General features: G+C 48.5%; 1 protein-coding gene across 2 annotated transcripts in view; it reads right to left on the bottom strand.

The window, feature by feature from the left end:
- Window positions 1-307: 307 nt before the first annotated feature.
- TRIM23 (tripartite motif containing 23) overlaps window positions 308-23,150 on the bottom strand; it is a 38,397-nt gene continuing 15,554 nt past the window's right edge. The window contains exons 3-11 of one of the 2 annotated variants that reach the window (XM_038765550.1): window positions 21,044-21,165; window positions 18,500-18,778; window positions 12,792-12,974; window positions 11,457-11,672; window positions 10,510-10,644; window positions 7,103-7,232; window positions 6,913-7,023; window positions 4,287-4,411; window positions 308-2,584 (exon numbers count right to left, since the gene is read on the bottom strand). In XM_038765550.1, coding sequence (XP_038621478.1) covers window positions 2,405-2,584; window positions 4,287-4,411; window positions 6,913-7,023; window positions 7,103-7,232; window positions 10,510-10,644; window positions 11,457-11,672; window positions 12,792-12,974; window positions 18,500-18,778; window positions 21,044-21,165 — 1,481 coding nt within the window. In that variant the 3' untranslated portion in view covers window positions 308-2,404. The remainder of the gene's footprint in view (window positions 2,585-4,286; window positions 4,412-6,912; window positions 7,024-7,102; window positions 7,233-10,509; window positions 10,645-11,456; window positions 11,673-12,791; window positions 12,975-18,499; window positions 18,779-21,043; window positions 21,166-23,150) is intronic. The other variant, XM_038765551.1, reaches the window with a different exon arrangement.

Here is a 23,150-nt window from a genome sequence, read left to right as displayed (position 1 = left end):
AAAGAAACGGATTTAGGTATTGCCAAAACAGGGCTCAAAACCTGTTTCTTTTTTTAAAAAAATACACACACTTCATGTAGTTTCTAACCAGGTTTCAAGCAGAGAGAGAAATACGGTTGAATCCTCTTTAAAAAAAAATACACACACTTCATGTAGTTTCTAACCAGGTTTCAAGCGGAGAGAGAAATACGGTTGAATCCTCTTTAAAAAAAAAAATACACACACTTCATGTAGTTTCTAACCAGGTTTCAAGCAGAGAGAGAAATACGGTTGAATCCTCTTTAAAAAAAAATACACACACTTCGTGTAGTTTCTAACCAGGTTTTAAGCAGAGAGAGAAATACGGTTGAATCCTCTTTTTAAAAAAAAAAAAATACACACACTTCATGTAGTTTCTAACCAGGTTTTAAGCAGAGAGAGAAATACGGTTGAATCCTCTTTTTTTAAAAAAAAAATACACACACTTCATGTAGTTTCTAACCAGGTTTTAAGCAGAGAGAGAAATACGGTTGAGTCCTCTTTTTTTTAAAAAAAAATACACACACTTCATGTAGTTTCTAACCAGGTTTTAAGCAGAGAGAGAAATACGGTTGAATCCTAACTTAACAGTAACAAGTTAAAAATGTGAATTACAAAGTGAAAACCGAAGAAACGAGCTTATACGTTACAACCAAAGCAGTATTAAATTCACAACGACAAACCTCTGCGCCTATCGGGGATAAAGCAAACACTCCAAGGGTTCACTGGCAAACGCGATGTCTACTTTCACAGTTACCGACACCTTTCCCATATTAAATAATTTACATGTTTCGAATAATACTTTTATGTCACCGAGCTACACGCGTGGCGGAGCTGTGCTGTGAGCCGGCCGGGTGACTACAAGGGTTACTCCAACGCGCGTTCCCTGTGCTCTCTGGACGCTCGGGCGGGAGGAATAAAAGCCGCGGAGGCTTTTTCCAACGGAAAGATTTCATCCCGGGACGCTGAGGGAGAACGTTGGACCCCGCGGTGTGATCCCGGCTAGCGGGAGCTGGGCCTGGAGCTGTGAGGGTGGGAATAAAAACAAGGCTTCGGCCTGAAGGATCCAGGCAAAGCCAAGGAGGCAAAAGTGGGGAGGGAAATGACAATTCCGTTTATACACCTTTAAAAAACATGCATCCAAAGCCCGGGAACAACCTCGAAATCAACTCCTTTTCAAAGTTTTACTCAGAACGCTATAAGACGAGTTTCAGACGTGAACGTTTTCAATGGTTTCCTCGCAATACGCCAGCCTTTTCTGACTGCTTTCCCGAGCGTGTGTTTTCAAGAACGACTTCGCAACTAGAGACGGGCTCCTAGATTTCTGCCGGCGGTTTGGACCGTTGGTATTTCTGCCAATGGCCGTCTGTCGCTTTGCTATCGATTTTTGTTTTCCCCTCCGCCAGAGGAATAAAATTGCTAAATGACCCGGAGGAGCCTTTGGGAAGTAGAAGCAGTTTGTGTAATGGCTCGACTCCGGTCCTGATAGCAGCGCTGAGTTTGCTGTATTTTAATCGCTGCCCGCGGCACGAAGAAACCGCGTTTCTGGGGGTTCCCGGGTGAAAAAACGGGGGGTTGCTAGCTGGATGGAAGAACCGGGATATAAAGATAGGGGAACCCAGCTTTAGAGGTAGGCCCAGGCCGAGCAGCGAACATCACCAGGTCCTCCCGGGTCAGAGAGAGGGGTTCTGGTCCGGCCGCCTGGTCGAGCCAACCCCGGGGTACATCCCAACTCCACTAAAATCCCCTTCGTCGCTGGTGACCGAGGTCCGCGGTGTAGCCGCACGCTTTCGGCAAGAATCGCTATCAAATGGAGGAAGCTTTCAGGTTAAGGGTGTGTTTTCTAGTGTTGAGGAATTCCCATCCCGCTGGACGGTGTAAAGGGAGGCGGAGGGGTCCCGCACGCGACAAGGTGGATCCCCCGGGAGCGTCGGGGCTGCCCCTTTCTCGTTAGTGTCGCGGCCCAGGAACAGAGGAAGCAGCAAGGGGTTCGGAACAATGACAGCCCTCTTTCTCCTCCTCCTTCAGAGGGAGACTAGGGCCTCCAGGTTTGGAAGCCTTTCTCCTTCAGTGACCTCTCCGGTTCGGCGCATCTGCTGGCTCAGGGCATTCGGAAAACCAAACCCGAGGCCCAAGCCCTTTCCGTGTTTGGGAATCCCAGGCCCTCCCGGGATCAGGTCCCACCCCTCCGGTAGCAGCGAGAGAAAAGACGGTCGCGCCGCGCCGAATTCCCCACGAGCCGCCGATCAAACCCCTCTCTTGAGTGAGTACGCCCCCGCCCCGCCACGTTACCTGTCACGTTGGAGACATTGGACTTCTTAAAACTACCTAGTACGTGCAAAGAACAGCTCGCCGCGAACTTTAAAGCCCCCGCTCCGGCTGAGAACTACGCCACGTCCAACACGCCGGCGGCCACGAGTTGCCTCGAAAGCCAGTCCAGTCCTTCGTAGAGGCCCATGCCGCTGCGGGCATCGCAGCCTTGGATATACCAGCTCCGCCCGCAGCACAGTTTGTGGAGACTGAGCAGTTCTGTGATTTCTTCCACGGACAGGGCCCCCGCCACGTCCTGGAAGAAAAGAAGGGAAGCCCGTCCCGGCCCTCAGGGTTTGCCTGGGAGGAATTCCTCGCCGGCCCGCTCCCCCGGCCCCCAGTCGGATCGCGAGCTAGTCAGGGCGAGCAGATGGGCAGGCCGGTGCCCTGGCCCCAAAATGCCATTTTCATTTAACCTGCCTTCTCCCATGGCTGTCTGGACTCCGCTTTACTTCTCTGTGCCTCAGTTACCTCTTCTCTAAAATGGGGTATATAACTGTGAGCCCACGTGGGGCACGGACTGTGTCCAACCTCATGACTTTACAGCTACCCTGGCACTTAGGACAGTGCCTGGCACACATTAAGCGCTTAAAAAAAAAAAAATGTTAGTGTCGCGGGCTGGGTTCCCAGAGCGGATAGGGTTTGGTGGTTTGGACACCCAGAGGGTCTCAGAGCAGTTAAGGTTCGGGGGTCCTAGAACAGCTGGGCTTGGGGGGTCTGACCTCTAACCTGGTAAAACATTACGCGGAACGATGTGGTTCTCTAATCACCGCTAAAATCCACGCACTTAATGAACCAACTGGAAAAACTGGCCAACTCCTGCAAGCTGGGGGCGGGAAGAAAGGCTTCTCCGACACATCGAAGGCAATGCAACTTGAATTCAGGGGACGACTCCCTGGATCACTTGAGCGCTCGTGGTGATAATAATAATGATAATGATGGCATTTATTAAGCACTTACTATGTGCAAAGCACTATTCTAAGCGCTGGGGAGGTTACAAGGTGATGAGGTTGTCCCATGGGGGGCTCACAATCTTCATCCCCATTTTAGAGAGAGGGAACTGAGGCCCAGAGAAGTGAAGTGACTTGCCCAAAGTTACACAGCTGACAATAGGCGGAGCCGGGATCTGAACCCACGACCTCTGACTCCAAAGCCTGGGCTCCTTCCACTGAGCCACGCTGCTTCTCAAAGGCAATAATAATCATAATCATGGCATTTATTAAGCACTTACTACGTGCAAAGGACTGTTCTAAGCACTGGGGAGGTTACAAGGTGATCAGGTTGTCCCATGGGGGCGCTCACAATCTTAATCCCCATTTTACAGACGAGGTAACTGAGGCCCAGACAAGTTAAGTGACTTGCCCAAAGTCACACAGCTGACAATTGGAGGAGCCGGGATTCGAACCCATGAGCTCTGACTCCAAAGCCCGGGCTCTTTCCACTGAGCCACGCTGCCTCCCCAGTAATAACAATAGTGGTATCTGTTAAGCGCTTACTATGTGCAAAGCACCGTTCTAAGCGTTGGGGAGGTTACAAGGTGATGAGGTTGTCCCATGGGGGGCTCACAGTCTTAATCCCCATTTTCCAGATGAGGTCACTGAGGCCCAGAGAAGTTAGGTGGCTTGCCCAAGGTCACACAGCTGCCAAGCGGCAGAGCCGGGATTCGAACCCATGGCCTCTGATTCCCAAGCCCTCGCTCTTTCCACCGAGCCAAGGGTTCTTTTCGAGCGCCGCGGAGCCCTTCGCGGGAGTCCATCGTCCCCTTTCCCACTCGGAGGGCCGAGCGCAGCGCGAGACGGACACCGGTGCCGACGGGCCGCTAAATGATCGATGGCGTCTACTGAGCGCAGAACCCTGTATTCAGCGCCTGGGAGGGTACATTATAGCAGACTCGGCAGGCACATCCCCTAATTATTGGGAGGGTGGGATGTGGCCTCGCCCCCCGCCCCCGTCAGTACCTGCTTGTTGGCGAAGATGAGGAGCAGGGCGTCCCGCAGCTCCTTCTCGGTGAGCAGCTTGGCGAGCTCGCTGTGGGCCTCGCTGACCCGGTCTCGGTAACTGCTGTCGACGACGAACACGACGGCTGCCGAGACAAGCGTCCACCCCGGACGGGGAGGGTCAGCCTTGCTTAATAAATACGACTGAATGAATGACTCCCCACAGCACATATGTATCTATCTGTATACATCTGTAATTTATTGCTTTATCTATTTGTCTTAGTGTCTGTTTCCCCCTCTAGACCGTGAGCTTGTTGTTGGGTAGGGACCGTCTCTAGATGTTGCCAACTTGGACTTCCCAAGCGCTTAGTACGGCGCTCTGCACACAGGAAGCGCTCAATAAATACGACTGAATGAATGTCTGTCTCCCCCTCTAGACCGTGAGCTCGTTGTTGGGTAGGGACCGTCTCTAGATGTTTCCAACTTGTACTTCCCAAGCGCTTAGTGCAGTGCTCCGCATGCAGTAAGCACTCAATAAATACGACTGGATGAAAGACTCCCCACAGCACATATGTATCTATCTGTATAGATCTGTAATTTATTGCTTTATCTATTTGTCTTAATGTCTGTCTCCCCCTCTAGACCGTGAGCTCGTTGTTGGGTAGGGACCGTCTCTAGATGTTGCCAACTTGGACTTCCCAAGCGCTTAGTACAGTGCTCCGCACGCAGTAAGCGCTCAATAAATACGACTGGATGAAACACTCCCCACAGCACATATGTATCTATCTGTATATATCTGCAATTTATTGTTTTATCTATTTGTCTTAATGTCTGTCTCCCCCTCTAGACCTTGAGCCCATTGTTGGGTAGGGACCGTCTCTATATGTCGCCAACTTGTACTTCCCAAGTGCTTAGTATGGCGCTCTGCACACAGGAAGCGCTCAATAAATATGACTGAATGAATGACTCCCCACAGCACATATGTCTCTATCTGTATAGATCTGTAATTTATTGCTTTATCTATTTGTCTTAGTGTCTGTTTCCCCCTCTAGACCGTGAGCTTGTTGTTGGGTAGGGACCGTCTCTAGATGTTGCCAACTTGGACTTCCCAAGCGCTTAGTACGGCGCTCTGCACACAGGAAGCGCTCAATAAATACGACTGAATGAATGTCTGTCTCCCCGCAAGACCGTGAGCTCGTTGTTGGGTAGGGACCGTCTCTAGATGTTGCCAACTTGGACTTCCCAAGCGCTTAGTACAGTGCTCCACACACAGTAAGCGCTTAATAAATATGACTGAATGAATGACTCCCCACAGCACAAATGTATCTATCTGTATATATCTGTACTTTATTGCTTTATCTATTTGTCTTAGTGTCTGTCTCCCCCTCTAGACCGTGAGCTCGTTGCTGGGTAGGGACCATCTCTATATGTCTCCAACTTGGACTTCCCAAGCGCTTAGTACAGTGCTCTGCACGCAGTAAGCGCTCAATAAATACGACTGGATGAAACACTCCCCACAGCATATATGTATCTATCTGTATATATCTGCAATTTATTGTATCTATTTGTCTTAATGTCTGTCTCCCCCTCTAGACCGTGAGCTCACTGCTGGGTAGGGACCGTCTCTGTATGTTGCCAACTTGTACTTCCCAAGCGCTTAGTACAGTGCTCCGCACGCAGTAAGCGCTCAATAAATACGACTGAATGAATGAATGAATGAATGAAACGCTCTAAACTTCAAAATCACATGGAGCAGTCGGGGCACTGCCACCCCTGCCCTTCGTTACTTTCTGCTCGCCACCGGGCTGCCGGCGACGGCTTTCGGACAAGACTGAAGCGGGATGGGATGCGGAACTGAAGCGGGATGGGATGCGGAACTGAAGCAACTTGAACCCATTTCGCACAAGACGGGAGGTCTGAAAAATGACCGCTTCGACAGAAATATTTCCCATGACAGAAATCCCAGAGTGTTTTCAAAATCTCTTGGGCCTCTACCAACAGCGGGGGGTACAAGTCATTCTGGACCAAATGCATCACGAAAAATACAACCCTGATGCATCATGCCCTGCTCTTATCCTCGTTGTTGGGTAGGGACCGTCTCTACGTGTTTCCAACTTGGACTTCCCAAGCGCTTAGTACAGCGCTCCGCACGCAGTAAGCGCTCAGTAAATACGACTGAATCAATCGTATTTATTGAGCGCTTCCTGTGTGCAGAGCACTGGACTAAGCGCTTGGGAAGTCCAAGTTGGCAACATATAGAGACCGTCCCTACCCAACAGTGGGCTCACAGTCTAAAAGGGGGAGACGGAGAACCAAACCAAACATACTAACAAAATAAAATAAACTGGGTTTGAGCGGCTATCTTTCTACCACACTTAATATGGATCGTCTGGGGCTGGTTTTCAGGGTCATCAAATTGAGCAATGAAGAACACACCGCACGTCACAGGTGATAGTGTAAAAGCACAGCGGACTCTTTCGCGTCTACTTCCTCCCTCCCTCAACTTTTAAAAAGAAAAAATGGACACCGTCATCGATAACGTCTTTCTAGTAGCTACGTATCACCGTCATTGGGCCACCCGTCTGGGGTTGGGAGAAGGCAGCCCGGAGGGAGCGAGGTGGAAACAGAAAGGTCGAGCCAGTCCTACCTTGGGTGTTGAGGTAATAATGCTTCCACAAGGGCCGGAGCTTGTGCTTCCCTCCTACGTCCCAAATCGTGAATTTTAAATTTTTATACTCCACCGTTTCCACGTTGAAACCTGTCGGGAGACAATTTCAAGCCGTAGTTTCGTCGCGACCGGCGCGGAGGCGTACGAAGCGGCCGGCCCTCCTGCTTACCGATGGTTGGAATCGGCTGCATGAACTCATCCTGCTTCAGCTTGAACAGAATGGTGGTCTTTCCGGCACCGTCTAAGCCCAGCGTGACCACCCGAATTTCCATCTTGGGCCCAATGTGGACTCGGTTGTCCTGCAACGGGAGAAGGCCGAGGGTTTACGGAGGCCTGAAACGGTGGGCTTCCCCGGCCCCGGGTTTTGCCTTTCTCGGTGGAAAGGTCCCCGTCGCATTAAAAAGGGCGAGAACGAATTTCGAGCTGCCGCTCCCGGGGCTGCGGCCTTCTTTCGCCGGAGCCCGCTCTATATCCTGGTATTCCCGCCCCCATCTTCCATGTCTTCGGGCTCCAACCCCACCCGGGTCCATCCTCTCCGTTGGCAGCGGGGACGGTAACTATGACCGTCAGGAGTCCTGGGAGTCGGGGTCTCCCCCAGCGCTGCGGAGCTGAGGGCGGCCGGAGCCGAGGGCGGGAAAGGGAGCTGGAATCACCGCTCCCGGGATCAACCGGGATCGAGAGGCCACGTGAGACTTGCCCACTGCCTACGGCCTGGACGAGCCCTGCCACTCTTGAGAAGCAGCGTGGCTTGGTGGAAGGAGCCTGGGCTTAAGAGACAGAGGTCGTGGGTTCTAATCCTAGCTCCGCTACCGATCAGCTGTGTGACTAGGGGCAAGTCACTTGACTTCTCTGGGCCTCAGTTCCCTCATCTGTAAAATGGGGATTAAGGCTGTGAGCCCCACGTGGGACAACCTGATTACCTTGTAATAATAACAATAATAGCCTGCTGTTGGGTAGGGACCGTCTCTATATGTTGCCAACTTGTACTTCCCAAGCGCTTAGTACAGTGCTCTGCACACAGTGAGCGCTCAGTAAATACGATTGAATGAATGAATGGGTGACTTATAATAATGATGGCATTTATTAAGTGCTTACTACGTGCAAAGCACTGTTCTAAGTGCCGGAGAGGTTACAAGGTGATCAGGCTGTCCCACAGGGGGCTCAGAGTCTTAATCCCCATTTTCCAGACGAGGGAACTGAGGCCCAGAGAACTGAAGTGCCTTGCCCCAAGTCACCCAGCTGACAATTGGCAGAGCCGGGATTTGAACCCACGACCTCTGACTCCAAAGCCCGGGCTCTTTTCCACTGAGCCACGCTGCTCCTCATATCATCATCATCATCATCAATCGTATTTATTGAGCGCTTACTATGTGCAGATCACTGTACTAAGCGCTTGGGAAGTACAAATTGGCAACATATAGAGACAGTCCCTACCCAACAGTGGGCTCACAGTCTAAAAGGGGCAGACAGAGAACAAAACCAAACATACTAACAAAATAAAATAAATGTCTACCCCAGCACTTAGAACAGTGCTCGGCACGTAGTAAGCGCTTTACAAATGCCATCGTCATTATTATTACTATTATGATTATTAGGGGATTGGGGATTCGGATCACCCGGCCTCACAGCTGAAGCATCGCCTTAAACACTCAAGCGCTTAATAAATGCCATTATTATTAGCTGATGCTCCCAGGTGGTCACCTACTTGTTTTGTCACCTGTCTACATGTTTGGTTTTGTTGTCTGTCTCCTCCTTCTAGACTGTGAGCCTGCTGTTGGGTAAGGACCGTCTCTATACGTTGCCGATTTGTACTTCCTAAGCGCTTAGTCCAGTGCTCTGCCCGCAGTTGGTGCTCAATAAATACGGTTTGAATGAATGAAATATGGGACAAAGAGGGAAGGTACCTCATTTGCACGGAGGCTGTGGTGACCCTCCCAACAGGGCGACTGATCAGACACAGAGACCCCGCTGGGCCCAATCTCCTCAAGAGCATCGCGGGATTCAGAGGAAAAGCGGCCCCGCTCACGGTCCGGTCCATCCCGGCTGGGATCAGCGGGAGAGGGAGCCGAGGTGGGGGAGAATGGCCAGCTCTGCTCGGGGGCTCAGACCTTCAAGGGGCTCAATAAGCGCTTAGAACAGTGCTTTGCACATAGTAAGCGCTTAATAAACGCTATCATTATTATTATTATTATTACTAATAAACCCGCGGTCTGTTCCGCCACCGTCGGGGAGGGGCCTGACCCGGGAGTTGGCTCGGCTGAATCCCGCGAAGCCCAAACCGAGGCCTTTAAAAACAGGACGCCCCGAGCTGCTACGGAAATGTGAATTCTGGGAACCAAAAAGACCACAACTCGGAAGAGACCGTGTCAAGTGAGTCTTTTAGACTGTGAGCCCATTGTTGGGTAGGGACTGTCTCTATATGTTGCCAATTTGTACTTCCCAAGCGCTTAGTACAGTGCTCTGCACATGGTAAGCGCTCAATAAATACGATTGATGATGAAGTGAGGGCGACCCGGACGGGCCCTTTGGCCGGGATTCCTTAAAACGGCACTCTTGGGAAGAAATCCGGCAGGGAGGAACGGCTAAAATAGAGCACGAATGACTCAGAAGTAGCAGATAGCAGTGCTCCTGAGAGTCCCGGCTCCTGAATCAATCAATCAATCAATCGTATTTATTGAGCGCTTACTGTGTGCAGAGCACTGGACTAAGCGCTTGGGAAGTACAAGTTGGCAACATATAGAGACAGTCCCTACCCAACAGTGGGCTCACAGTCTAAAAGGGGGAAGACAGAGATACGTGCATACATATACACCTGTATATATGTATGTACATATTTATTACTTTATTTCACTTGTACATATCTATTCTATTTATTTTATTTTGTTGGTATGTTTGGTTTTGTTCTCTGTCTCCCCCTTTTAGACTGTGAGCCCACTGCTGGGTAGGGACTGTCTCTATATGTTGCCAACTTGGGCTTCCCAAGCGCTTAGTACAGTGCTCTGCACACAGTAAGCGCTCAATAAATACGATTGATTGATTAATTGATGGAAGGGACATCAGCTGGACTTTCTGCCTGGGAAGGACTGACAATTCTGGTTAGACGGACCCCCTTTCCATCCCGAAAGAAAACAGTGGCGCTTTTCAAAAGCCTCTCACGATTCAGAACAGTGACTCTCCTCAAGCCTGGGCTCTCACGGTTTTGAGGGGGAGACAGACGTTAATAGAAATAAATAAATTACAGATTGTATAAAAGCGCTGCAGGGCTGGGAGGGGGGATGAATAAAGGGGGCAAATCAGGGCAATGGGGGAAGAAGAAAGGAGGGCTTAGTCACGGAAGGCCTCTTGGAGAAGCACGTAACCCCCACGTGCTCGGAGAACTGAGTAGCTGCCAGCCCAGCACTGCGTAATTTAAAATGTGCTTTCAGCCTTATATTGAAAAGATTGCAATAAAGCCTGGAAAAATTCATTTACAACAACACATGAATGCACATTTACAGATAGAAGGAAAGCCAAATCATCTGTAAATAAATACCTCATGACCTCCGATACTGGGTAGCCGGCGCTAAAACATTATACCTTGGTGAATGTGACGGGAATGCTGGCATCCAACTGTATGTGATCTGCAAGCTCGGTGAATTGCTGCTGCTGTTTCTGCAACGTTTCGAGTAATCTCGTAATTTCCTGTTTGGCCAAAACTACTCTGCAGTCATCCTAGAACAGACACAGAAACAGAGGACCATTTTACTGTTTGACCAAAAAAGAAAAAGGTGTGGGGAGGGGGGCGGGCAGAGGAGAGGCTTAAATTGCCCCGATATATTAAAGGTTCGTTCAAGCGCTTAGTACAGTGCTCTGCACACAGTAAGCTCTCGGTAAATATGATTGATTGATTTAAATGTCCAGCACAATGAATTCGCTCTGCTACTTATTTTCCGGACCATCTCGTTGGGACGTTGAGAGAAACCGTCTCGTAGGAGCTCGGTTGAGGGAAGCAGCGTGGCTCAGTGGAAACAGCCCGGGTTTGGGAGTCGGAGGTCACGGGTTCGAATCCCGGCTCCGCCGCTTGTCAGCTGTGTGACTTCGGGCAAGTCACTTCACTTCTCTGGGCCTCAGCTCCCTCATCTTTAAAATGGGGATTCAGACTGCGAGCCCCCCGTGGGACAACCTGATCACCTTGGAACCTCTGCTTTGCACATAGTAAGCGCTTCATTCATTCATTCAATTGTATTTATTGAGCGCTTTCTGTGTGCAGAGCACTGTACTAAGTGCTTGGGAAGTACAAGTTGGCAACATATATTCATTCATAAATGCCATCATTATTATTACAGGGGCGAAGAGGCAAGTTTTCCTCAAGTCGGCCTCTCTCCTGAAATTCCTCAGGTTGGAGTCTGTCAGTTAGGGACGGCCTAGGGAGCCCGGCGGCGCTAGCAGATGGTTTGTGTTTTTTTCCTGAGCATTTCATCGTCACTTGTGGGGGGATGGAAGGGCGCCCAGCACACGGGCCTTCGCCCATGTCGCCCGCTTACCTGCTGCAGCGTCTTTTCACAGTGGAGACAGGCTGCTGAAACCTGGGACAGCAAGATGGTCATGTCTTCCTGCTGCTGCCTGAGCCAGATCAGCTTCTCCCGCACGTGGGCGTCCACCACGCTCAGGGCCATCTCCTCCTGGCGACACAGGGTCTCGTGGAGGTCCGAAAAGTAGGCCCGGACGCACGAGCGGGCACTCTCCGCGGTCCCCGGGACCTGCACGGAATTCGCCTTTTCATCATCAACATCATCAATCGCATTTATTGAGCGCTTACTGTGTGCACAGCACTGGACTAAGCGCTTGGGAAGTACAAGTCGGCAACATATAGAGACGGTCCCTACCCCATAGTGGGCTCACAGTCTAAAATTCCTTTAGCCTTTAATTCCCATTTTGTGAAATACCTTTACCCGTCTGCCTTTGCCCTTTGGACAACTCAGGGTTTAATCAGTCACCCTGCGGAGCTACGGAGCACATTGCATTGCAGTCTGTGGTTCGTCTTTTCAATCGATCTCAATCAATGGTATTTATTGAGGATTTACTCTGTGTGTTCGGGAGAATACAATGGGATTAGGAGACACGTTCCCTGCCCGCAAGGAGCTGACAGACTAGAGACGAGCTTGCACCTCCTTCTCCTTCTAGAAGGGAAGAGGTTCCCGAATCCAATCCTCCTACAAAAACAGCTTTAATTGAGAAAGGGGAAATAAATTTATTTATTTTACTTGTACATATTCTACTCATTTTATTTTGTTAATATGTTTTGTTTTGTTCTCTGTCTCCCCCTTTTAGACTGTGAGCCCACTGTTGGGTAGGGACCGTCTCTATATGTTGCCAACTTGTACTTCCCAAGCGCTTAGTACAGTGCTCTGCACACAGTAAGCGCTCAATAAATACGATTGAATGAATGAATGAATGAAAGAGAAAAAATATCTCACATGCTCCGTATGGGCCATTCTGATTCCGTCTTCCACGATTTGCTCTCCCCCTTCTAGACTGTGAGCCCACTGTTGGGTAGAGACCGTCTCTATATGTTGCCAACTTGGACTTCCCAAGCACTTAGTGCAGTGCTCTGCACACAGTAAGCGCTCAATAAATACAATTGAATGAATGAATGAATGAGAAAAAATATCTCATGTGCTCTGTATGGGCCACTCCGATTCCGTCTTCCACAATTTGCTCTCCCCCTTCTAGACTGTGAGCCCACTGTTGGGTAGGGACTGTCTCTATATGTTGCCGACTTGGACTTCCCAAGCGCTTAGTACAGTGCTCTGCACACAGTAAGCGCTCAATAAATACGACTCAATGAATGAATGAATGAAAGAGAAAAAATATCTCACGTGCTCCGTATGGGCCATTCCGATTCCGTCTTCCACGATTTGCTCTCCCCCTTCAATGTGCTGGACGATCCCCACGAGCTTTCGGGAATACTCCGAGATCTCCTCGGTAAAGGTCCGGATGCAGTGAGCCATATCCAGAATGGACGCCCGGATCTGGTTGGCTTCGGGTTCCAACACGGAATGCTAGAGGAAGCGACGGCAAATATACAAACAAATGTATATATGTTTGTACATATTTTTTTACTCTATTTATTTATTTTATTTGTACATATCTATTCTATTTATTTTATTTTGTTAGTATGTTTGGTTTTGTTCTCTGTCTCCCCCTTTTAGACTGTGAGCCCACTGTTGGGTAGGGACTGTCTCTATATGTTGCCAATTTGTACTTCCCAAGTGCTTAGTACAGTGCTCTGCACATAGTAAGCGCTCAATAAATACGATTGATGATGATGATGTGAAACGGCCCAAGCCGCCATCCCCGATTCACGCCGAAGATGGTGGCGGAGTATCACACAGCCGCTGTCTGCTACGATTCTGCCCCATTATGATTATGATATAATTGTATTATATCATAATCATATATCACATATCATAATCATTATTATAATTATGCTTCAGTCATGGTGGAAAAGGGGACCCTCGGGCGGCTAAGCTGAGGTAGATGATGTGCCCCTAGCTTTATTTCTATTTATTTTGACGACTTGACTTCTGCCACGTGTTTTGTTTCGTTGTGTGTCTCCCCCTTTTAGACTGTGAGCCCGCTGTTGGGTAGGGACTGTCTCTATATGTTGCCAACTTGGACTTCCCGAGCGCTTAGTACAGTGCTCTGCACACAGTAAGCGCTCAATAAATACGATTGATTGATTGGTTGATTCAGTCACGGTAGAAAAGGGGACCCTCGGGCAGCTAAGCTGAGGTAGATGATGTGCCCCTAGCTTTATTTCTATTTATTCTGACGGCTTGACACCTGTCCACATGTTTAGTTTCGTTGTGTGTCTCCCCCTTTTAGACTGTGAGCCCGCTGTTGGGTAGGGACTGTCTCTATATGTTGCCAACTTGGACTTCCCGAGCGCTTAGTACAGTGCTCTGCACACAGTAAGCGCTCAGTAAATACGACTGATTGATTGGTTGATTCAGTCACGGTAGAAAAGGGGACCCTCGGGCGGCTAAGGTGAGGTAGATAATGTGCCCCTAGCTTTATTTCTATTTATTCTGATGACTTGACACCTGTCCACATGTTTTGTTTCGTTGTGTGTCTCCCCCTTTTAGACTGTGAGCCTGCTGTTGGGTAGGGACTGTCTCTATATGTTGCCAACTTGGACTTCCCAAGCGCTTAGTACAGTGCTCTGCACACAGTAAGCGCTCAATAAATACGATTGATTGATTCAGTCACGGTAGAAAAGGGGACCCTCGGGCGGCTAAGCTGAGGTAGATGATGTGCCCCTAGCTTTATTTCTATTTATTTTGATGACTTGACACCTGTCCCCAAGTTTTGTTTCATTGTGTGTCTCCCCCTTGTAGACTGTGAGCCCACTGTTGGGTAGGGACTGTCTCTAGATCATCATCATCATCAACCAAGCTGTATTTGATTTCAGAGAGCAGAGATAATCAATCAATCAATCAATCGTATTTATTGAGCGCTTACTATGTGCAGAGCACTGTATTAAGCACTTGGGAAGTCCAAGTGGGCAACATCTAGAGACGGTCCCTACCCAACAGCGGGCTCACAGTCTAGAAGGGGGAGACAGACAACAAGACAGAACATATTAACAAAATAAAATAAATAGAACAAATCTGCACAAATAAAGAGTAATAAATACGTACAAACATATATACATTCATTCATTCATTCAATCAATTGTATTTATTGAGCGCTTACTGTGTGCACAGCACTGTACTAAGCACTTGGGAAGTACAAGTTGGCAACGTATAGAGACGGTCCCTACCCAACAGCGGGCTCAGGCGCCGCCACGTGCCTGCGGTGTGACCTTAGGCCAGTCACTTCTCTGTGCCTCAGTTCCCTCATCAGCACAATGGGGATTCAATACCCATTTTCCCGCCTATTTAAACTGCAAGCCCCATGTGGGGCCTCATTATCTTGTTTCTATCCCTGCGCATTGAGCGCTTACTGCATGCGGAGCGCTGTACTAAGCGCTTAGGAAGTCCAAGTTGGTGACGTCTAGAGACGGTCCCTACCCAACAACGAGCTCACGGTCTAGAGGGGGAAACAGACATTAAGACAAATAGATAAAGCGATAAATTACAGATATATACAGATAGATACATATGTGCTGTTGGGAGTCATTCATTCAGTCGTATTTATTGAGCGCTTACTGTGTGCAGAGCACTGTACTAAGTGCTTGGGAAGTCCAAGTTGGCAACGTACAGAGACGGTCCCTACCCAACAACGAGCTCACGGTCTAGAGGGGGAGACAGACATTCATTCAGTCGTATTCATTCAGTCGTATTTATTGAGCGCTTCCTGTGTGCGGAGCACTGCACTAAGTGCTTGGGAAGTCCAAGTTGGAAACATATAGAGACGGTCCCTACCCAACAACGAGCTCACGGTCAATCAATCAATCAATCGTATTTATTGAGCGCTTACTATGTGCAGAGCACTGTACTAAGCGCTTGGGAAGTACAAATTGGCAACACATAGAGACAGTCCCTACCCAACAGTGGGCTCACAGTCTAAAAGGGGGAGACAGAGAACAGAACCAAACATACCAACAAAATAAAATAAATAGGATAGAAATGTACAAGTAAAATAAATAAATAAATAAATAGAGTAATAAATATGTACAACCATATATACATATATGTATATATACATATATGTATATATACATATATACATATGGTCTAGAGGGGAAGACAGACATTAAGACAAACAGATAAAACAATAAATTACAGATAGATACAGATAGATACAGATAGATACATATGTGCTGTGGGGAGTCATTCATTCAGTCACATGTATTGAGCACTTCCTGTGTGCGGAGCGCTGTACTAAGCACTTGGGAAGTCCAAGTTGGCAACGTCTAGAGACGGTCCCTACCCAACAACGAGCTCACGGTCTAGAGGGGGAAACAGACATTAAGACAAATAGATAAAACGCTAAATTACAGATATATACAGATATATACATATGTGCTGTGGGGAGTCATTCACTCAGTCGTATTTATTGAGCGCTTACTGTGTGCAGAGCACTGTACTAAGCGCTTGGGAAGTCCAAGCTGGCAACGTCTAGAGACGGTCCCTACCCAACAACGAGCTCACGGTCTAGAGGGGGAGACAGACATTCATTCAGTCGTATTTATTGAGCGCTTCCTGTGTGCGGAGCACTGTACTAAGCGCTTGGGAAGTCCAAGTTGGCAACATCTAGAGACAGTCCCTACCCAACAACGAGCTCACGGTCTAGAGGGGGGAAACAGACATTAAGACAAATAGATAAAACGTTAAATTACGGATATATACAGATAGATACATATGTGCTGTGGGGAGTCATTCATTCAGTCGTATTTATTGAGCGCTTACTGTGTGCGGAGCACTGTACTAAGCGCTTGGAAAGCCCAAGTTGGCAACATCTAGAGACGGTCCCTACCCAACAACGAGCTCACGGTCTAGAGGGGGAGACAGACATTAAGACAAATAGATAAAACAATAAATTACAGATCTATACAGATAGATTCATATGTGCTGTGGGGAGTCATTCATTCAGTCGCATTTATTGAGCGCTTACTGCGTGCGGAGCACTGTACTAAGCGCTTGGGAAGTCCAAGTTGGCGACGTCTAGAGACGGTCCCTACCCAACAACGAGCTCACGGTCTAGAGGGGGAGACAGACATTCATTCAGTCGTATTTATTGAGCGTTTCCTGTGTGCGGAGCACTGTACTAAGCACTTGGGAAGTCCAAGTTGGCAACGTCTAGAGACGGTCCCTACCCAACAACGAGCTCACGGTATAGAGGGGGAAACAGACATTAAGACAAATAGATAAAACGCTAAATTACAGATATATACAGATAGATACATATGTGCTGTGGGGAGTCATTCACTCAGTCGTATTTATTGAGCGCTTACTGTGTGCAGAGCACTGTACTAAGCGCTTGGGAAGTCCAAGCTGGCAACGTATAGAGACGGTCCCTACCCAACAACGAGCTCACGGTCTAGAGGGGGAGACAGACATTCATTCAGTCGTATTTATTGAGCGCTTCCTGTGTGCGGAGCACTGTACTAAGCGCTTGGGAAGTCCAAGTTGGCAACATCTAGAGACGGTCCCTACCCAACAACGAGCTCACGGTCTAGAGGGGGGAAACAGACATTAAGACAAATAGATAAAACGTTAAATTACGGATATATACAGATAGATACATATGTGCTGTGGGGAGTCATTCATTCAGTCGTATTTATTGAGCGCTTACTGTGTGCGGAGCACTGTACTAAGCGCTTGGAAAGCCCAAGTTGGCAACATCTAGAGACGGTCCCTACCCAACAACGAGCTCATGGTCTAGAGGGGGAGACAGACATTAAGACAAATAGATAAAACAATAAATTACAGATCTATACAGATAGATTCATATGTGCTGTGGGGAGTCATTCATTCAGTCGCATTTATTGAGCGCTTACTGCGTGCGGAGCACTGTACTAAGTGCTTGGGAAGTCCAAGTTGGCGACGTCTAGAGACGGTCCCTACCCAACAACGAGCTCACGGTCTAGAGGGGGAGACAGACATTCATTCAGTTGTATTTATTGAGCGTTTCCTGTGTGCGGAGCACTGTACTAAGCGCTTGGGAAGTCCAAGTTGGAAACATCTAGAGACGGTCCCTATCCAACAACGAGCTCACGGTCTAGAGGGGGAGACAGACATTAAGACAAATAGATAAAACAACAAATTACACATATATACAGATAGATACATATGGGCTGTGGGGAGTCATTCATTCAGTCATATTTATTGAGCGTTTACTGTGTGCAGAGCACTGTACTAAGCACTTGGGAAGTCCAAGTTGGCAACATCTAGAGACGGTCCCTACCCAACAGCAAGCTCACGGTCTAGAGGGGGAAACAGACATTAAGACAAATAGATAAAACAATAAATTACAGATAGATACATATGTGCTGTGGGGAGTCATTCATTCAGTCATATTTATTGAGCGCTTCCCATGTGCAGAGCACTGTACTAAGCGCTTGGGAAGTCCAAGTTGGCAACATCTAGAGCCGGTCCCTACCCGACAACGAGCTCACGGTCTAGAGGGGGAGACAGACATTAAGACAAATAGATAAAACGCTAAATTACAGATATATACAGATAGATACATATGTGCTGCGGGGAGTCATTCATTCAGTCGTATGTATTGAGCACTTCCTGTGTGCGGAGCACTGTACTAAGCGCTTGGGAAGTCCAAATTGGCAACATCTAGAGACGGTCCCTACCCGACAGCGAGCTCACGGTCTAGAGGGGGAGACAGACATTAAGACAAATAGATAAAATGACAAATTACAGATATATACAGATAGATACATATGTGCTGTGGGGAGTCATTCATTCAGTTGCATTTATTGAGCACTTCCTGTGTGTGAAGCGCTGTACTAAGCGCTTGGGAAGTCCAAGTTGGCGACGTCTAGAGACGGTCCCTACCCGACAACGAGCTCACGGTCTAGAGGGGGAGACGGATGAGGGGGTAGAAGGGGGGGGAAGAGCGTTACCTTATGGCCTTGGTGTTTCCCGTACTCTTTGCAGACACAACACATGAGGGGGCTGGCCTGGCACCCTTCCTCCAGGCACACAAATTCAATGGCGTGCACCTGGTGCTGGGGGCACAGGGTCTTCTCGTGGGGTTTGTCTGCCAGGGGGACCCTCCGGTGCTTGGCCAGCGTCTTGGTCGAGTGAGTCAGCTGGGAGCAGTGGGCACACAGGTGCGTGGCGCACACGGTGCAGTACACGGACGCCACGTGGGCCTCGTCTTCGTCGCAGCGCACGACGCTCTGGCGGGGCGGGCGGGGGAGAGAGAGACCCACGCGTTCAGAACCCAACGGCCGCCGGGAAACCAACCACCCCAATCGGCCCCCAAAACGGACCCGCCCCCACCCCCGCGCTGTGTACGGCTCAGCGGAAAAGAGCCCGTACTTTGGAGTCGGAGGTCGTGGGTTCAAATCGCGGCTCCGCCAATTGTCAGCTGGGTGACTTCTCTGGGCCTCATCTGTCAAATGGGGATGAAGACTGGGAGCCCTCCCGTGGGACAACCTGATCACCTTGGAAGCTCCCCAGCGCTTCGAACGGTGCTTTGCGCATTGTAAGCGCTTAGTAAATGCCATTATCATTATTATTTCGTGGCTCACAGTTCCCCCACCTGTAAAATAGGGATGAAGACTGGGAGCCCCCCGTGGGACAACCTGATCACCTTGGAAGCTCCCCAGCGCTTCAAATGGTGCTTTGCGCATTGTAAGCGCTTAGTAAATGCCATTATCATTACTATTATTATTTCGTGGCTCACAGTTCCCCCATCTATAAAATAGGGATGAAGACTGGGAGCCCCCCGTGGGACAACCTGATCACCTTGGAAGCTCCCCAGCGCTTCGAACGGTGCTTTGCGCATTGTAAGCGCTTAGTAAATGCCATTATCATTATTATTATTATTTCGTGGCTCACAGTTCCCCCATCTGTAAAATAGGGATGAAAACTGTGAGCCCCCCGTGGGACAACCTGATCACCTTGGAAGCTCCCCAGCGCTTCGAACGGTGCTTTGCGCATTGTAAGCGCTTAGTAAATGCCATTATCATTATTATTATTATTTCGTGGCTCACAGTTCCCCCATCTGTAAAATAGGGATGAAGACTGGGAGCACCCCGTGGGACAACCTGATCACCTTGGAAGCTCCCCAGCGCTTCGAACGGTGCTTTGCGCATTGTAAGCGCTTAGTAAATGCCATTATCATTATTATTATTTCGTGGCTCACAGTTCCCCCATCTGTAAAACAGGGATGAAGACTGTGAGCCCCCCGTGGGACAACCTGATCACCTTGTAACCTCCCCAGCGCTTAGAACAGTGCTTTGCACATAGTAAGTGCTTAATAAATGCCATTATTATTATTATTATTATTATTATTACCTTGGAACCTCCCCAGTGCTTAGAACAGTGCTTTACAATCAATCAATCAATCAATCGTATTTATTGAGCGCTTACTGTGTGCAGAGCACTGGACTAAGTGCTTGGGAAGTACAAGTTGGCAACATGGATAGAGACGGTCCCTACCCAACAGTGGGCTCACATAAATGCCATCATTACTATTATTATTATTATCTGCTCGGGCAGGTATCCTGGAACAGAAATTAATTCATCTCTATTTTTACTTGTGCATGTTTACTATTCTATTTATTTTATTTTGTTAATATTCATTCATTCATTCACTCAATCATATTTATTGAGCGCTTACGGTGTGCGGAGCACTGTACTAAGCGCTCGGGAAGTACAAGTTGGCAACATATAGAGACAATCGCTACCCAACAGTGGGCTCACATAAATGCCATCATTATTATTATTATTATCTGCTCAGGCAGGTATCCTGGAACAGAAATTTATTCATCTCTATTTTTGCTTGTGCATGTTTACTATTCTATTTATTTTATTTTGTTAATATTCATTCATTCATTCATTCAATCATATTTATTAAGCGCTTACTGTGTGCAGAGCACTGGACTAAGCGCTTGGGAAGTACAAGTTGGAAACATATAGAGACGGTCCCTACCCAACAACGAGCTCACGGTCTAGGGGGGAGACAGACATTAAGACAAATAGATAAAACAATAAATTACAGATAGATACAGATAGATACATATGTGCTGTGGGGAGTCATTCATTCAGTCGTATTTATTGAGCGCTTACTGTGTGCGGAGCACTGTACTAAGCGCTTGGGAAGTACAAGTTGGAAAAATACGACAATGAATGAATGAAGTACCTGAGACATAGTTAAGTGCTTAACAAATACCGTAAAAATAATAATAATTATTATTATCACTGCTATCATTTATTTGCCAATTTGTACTTCCAAAGCGCTTAGTACAGTGCTCTGCCCATAGTAAGCGCTCAATAAATATGATTGATGATGATTTGAAAAAACAGGTGGGGGAGAGAGTTTCTGTAACCCCCTTTGGGCGCCGAAAAGCCCCGGTTTCACGTTTCCCGGCAAATCCACCTCTACTTTTGCTGAGTATTGGGAAAATGAAAGCATTCGAGTTAGGCCAAGTCAGTACCTCTCCGGATATCCCAATCGCTTCCTCCACGGTTCCGTACTGACCGACGGGGCCATTCTGGAGCCGTTCCAGAAGTTCCAGCAAGGCGAAATTCTTTTTCAAACCCCACACGCCGGAATCTCCTAATGGTAGGAGGAAAGAAAACCAGTTAAGCCACCGAACGCCCACATCTTTTACCCCATCATCACCAGTGGAATTTACTGAGCGCTTACTCTGTGCAGAGCACTGTACTAAACGCTCGGGCGAGGACAATGCAACACACTCGGTAGGCACGCTCCCTTCCCGCAGCGGAACGGTAAAAAGCAGCGTGGCTCAGTGGGAAGAGCCCGGGCTTGCGAGTCGGAGGTCGTGGGTTCTAATCCCGGCTCCAGCACTTGTCAGCTGGGTGACACCGGGCAAGTCACTTCGCTTCTCTGTGCCTCAGTTACCTCGTCTGTGAAATGGGGATTAAGACGGTGGGCCCCTCACGGGACAACCTGCCTCGTATCTACCCTAGCGCTTAGAACAGTGTTTGGCACATAGTGAACGCTTAACAAACACCATCATCAGTGACTTTAACAGTCCAGAGGGAGAGACAGAAATTGATGTAAATAATTTGATATAATAATAATAATGATGGTATTTGTTAAGCGCTTACTATGTGCAAAGCGATATGTAATTTAAAGATCATCATCATCATCAGTCGTATTTATTGAGCGCTTACTATGTGCGGAGCACTGTACTAAGCGCTTGGGAAGTACCAATTGGCAACATCTAGAGACAGTCCCTACCCAACAGTGGGCTCACAGTCTAAAAGGGGAAGACAGAGAACAAAACCAAACATACTAACAAAATAAAATTAATAGAAAGATGCGCACCTAAGTACTGTGGGGTTGAGGGTGGGGCGAATATCAACTGCCCAAACGGAGAGGGAGCTGGGGAAAACAGGGCTTAATCACGGAAGCCCTCTTGGAGGAGATCAATCAATCGTATTTATTGAGCACTTACTGTGTGCAGAGCACTGTACTAAGCGCTTGGGAAGTACAAGTTGGCAACATATGGAGACAGTCCCTACCCATGACCTTAATAAGGCTTTGAAGGTGGGGAGTGCGGGGGTGACGGGGTATACGGAGCGGGAGAGATTTCAGCAGATATGTGGCGGGGTTGGGATTACAATGAATAACTCCCCACAGCACATATGTATCTATATATATCTGTAATTTATTGTTTTATCTATTTGTCTTAATGTCTGTCTCCCCCTCTAATAATAATGTTATTTATTAAGCACTTACTGTGTGCAAAGCACTGTTCTAAGCGCTGGGGAGGATACAAGGTGACCAGGTTGTCCCACGGGGGGCTCACAGTCTTAATCCCCACTTTACAGATGAGGGTACTGAGGCATAGAGAAGTGAAGCGACTTGCCCAAAGTCACACAGCTGACAATTGGCAGAGCTGGGATTTGAACCTACGACCTCTGACTCCAAAGCCCGGGCTCTTTCCACTGAGCCACGCTGCTTCTCTAAGTATCTGTCTGTATCTATCTGTAATTTATTGTTTTATCTATTTGTCTTCATGTCTGTCTCCCCCTCTAGACCATGAGCTCGTTGTTGGGTAGGGACCGTCTCTAGATGTTTCCAACTTGGACTTCCCAAGCGCTTAGTACAGTGCTCCGCACACAGTAAGCGCCCAATAAATACGACTGAATGAATGAATGAACCCAGGTCCTTCTGACACCCAGGCCCGTGTGATCGGACGCCGTTCCTCTCCCACTCGGGACGCCCACTCTCAGAAGGAGGGAGAGGGGGTGTTTGATTCCCATTTCACTGGCAAGGAAACTGTGGCACGGAGCAGTCAAGTGACTTGCCCGAGGTCACACAGCAAGCCAGTGGTAGGGCTGGGATGGGGACTGGATTCCCAATCCCGGGCTCTTCACGCTAGGATTCTCTCTCTCTCCTCATCTGCCTCACCAGTTGTTCTCCGACCGGTCTCCGGACAACGGGTGAGCACGTGGCGGCTCGTTCCGTTCTTCCCTCCTCGTGCTCCTGCCTCTTTCCCAGTTTTCACGCCTCCGTAGGCATCCGGAGGTCTCCCGATCCCGCAGCCTCGGCATACAGCCCCGCACTCCCTT

This window comes from Tachyglossus aculeatus, chromosome 23 (assembly GCF_015852505.1).
Source record: "Tachyglossus aculeatus isolate mTacAcu1 chromosome 23, mTacAcu1.pri, whole genome shotgun sequence".
In the NCBI taxonomy this organism is placed as follows: domain Eukaryota; kingdom Metazoa; phylum Chordata; class Mammalia; order Monotremata; family Tachyglossidae; genus Tachyglossus; species Tachyglossus aculeatus.
The sequence above is the reverse complement of the archived record's forward strand: the minus strand, read 5'-3'. Positions and strand labels throughout refer to the sequence as shown.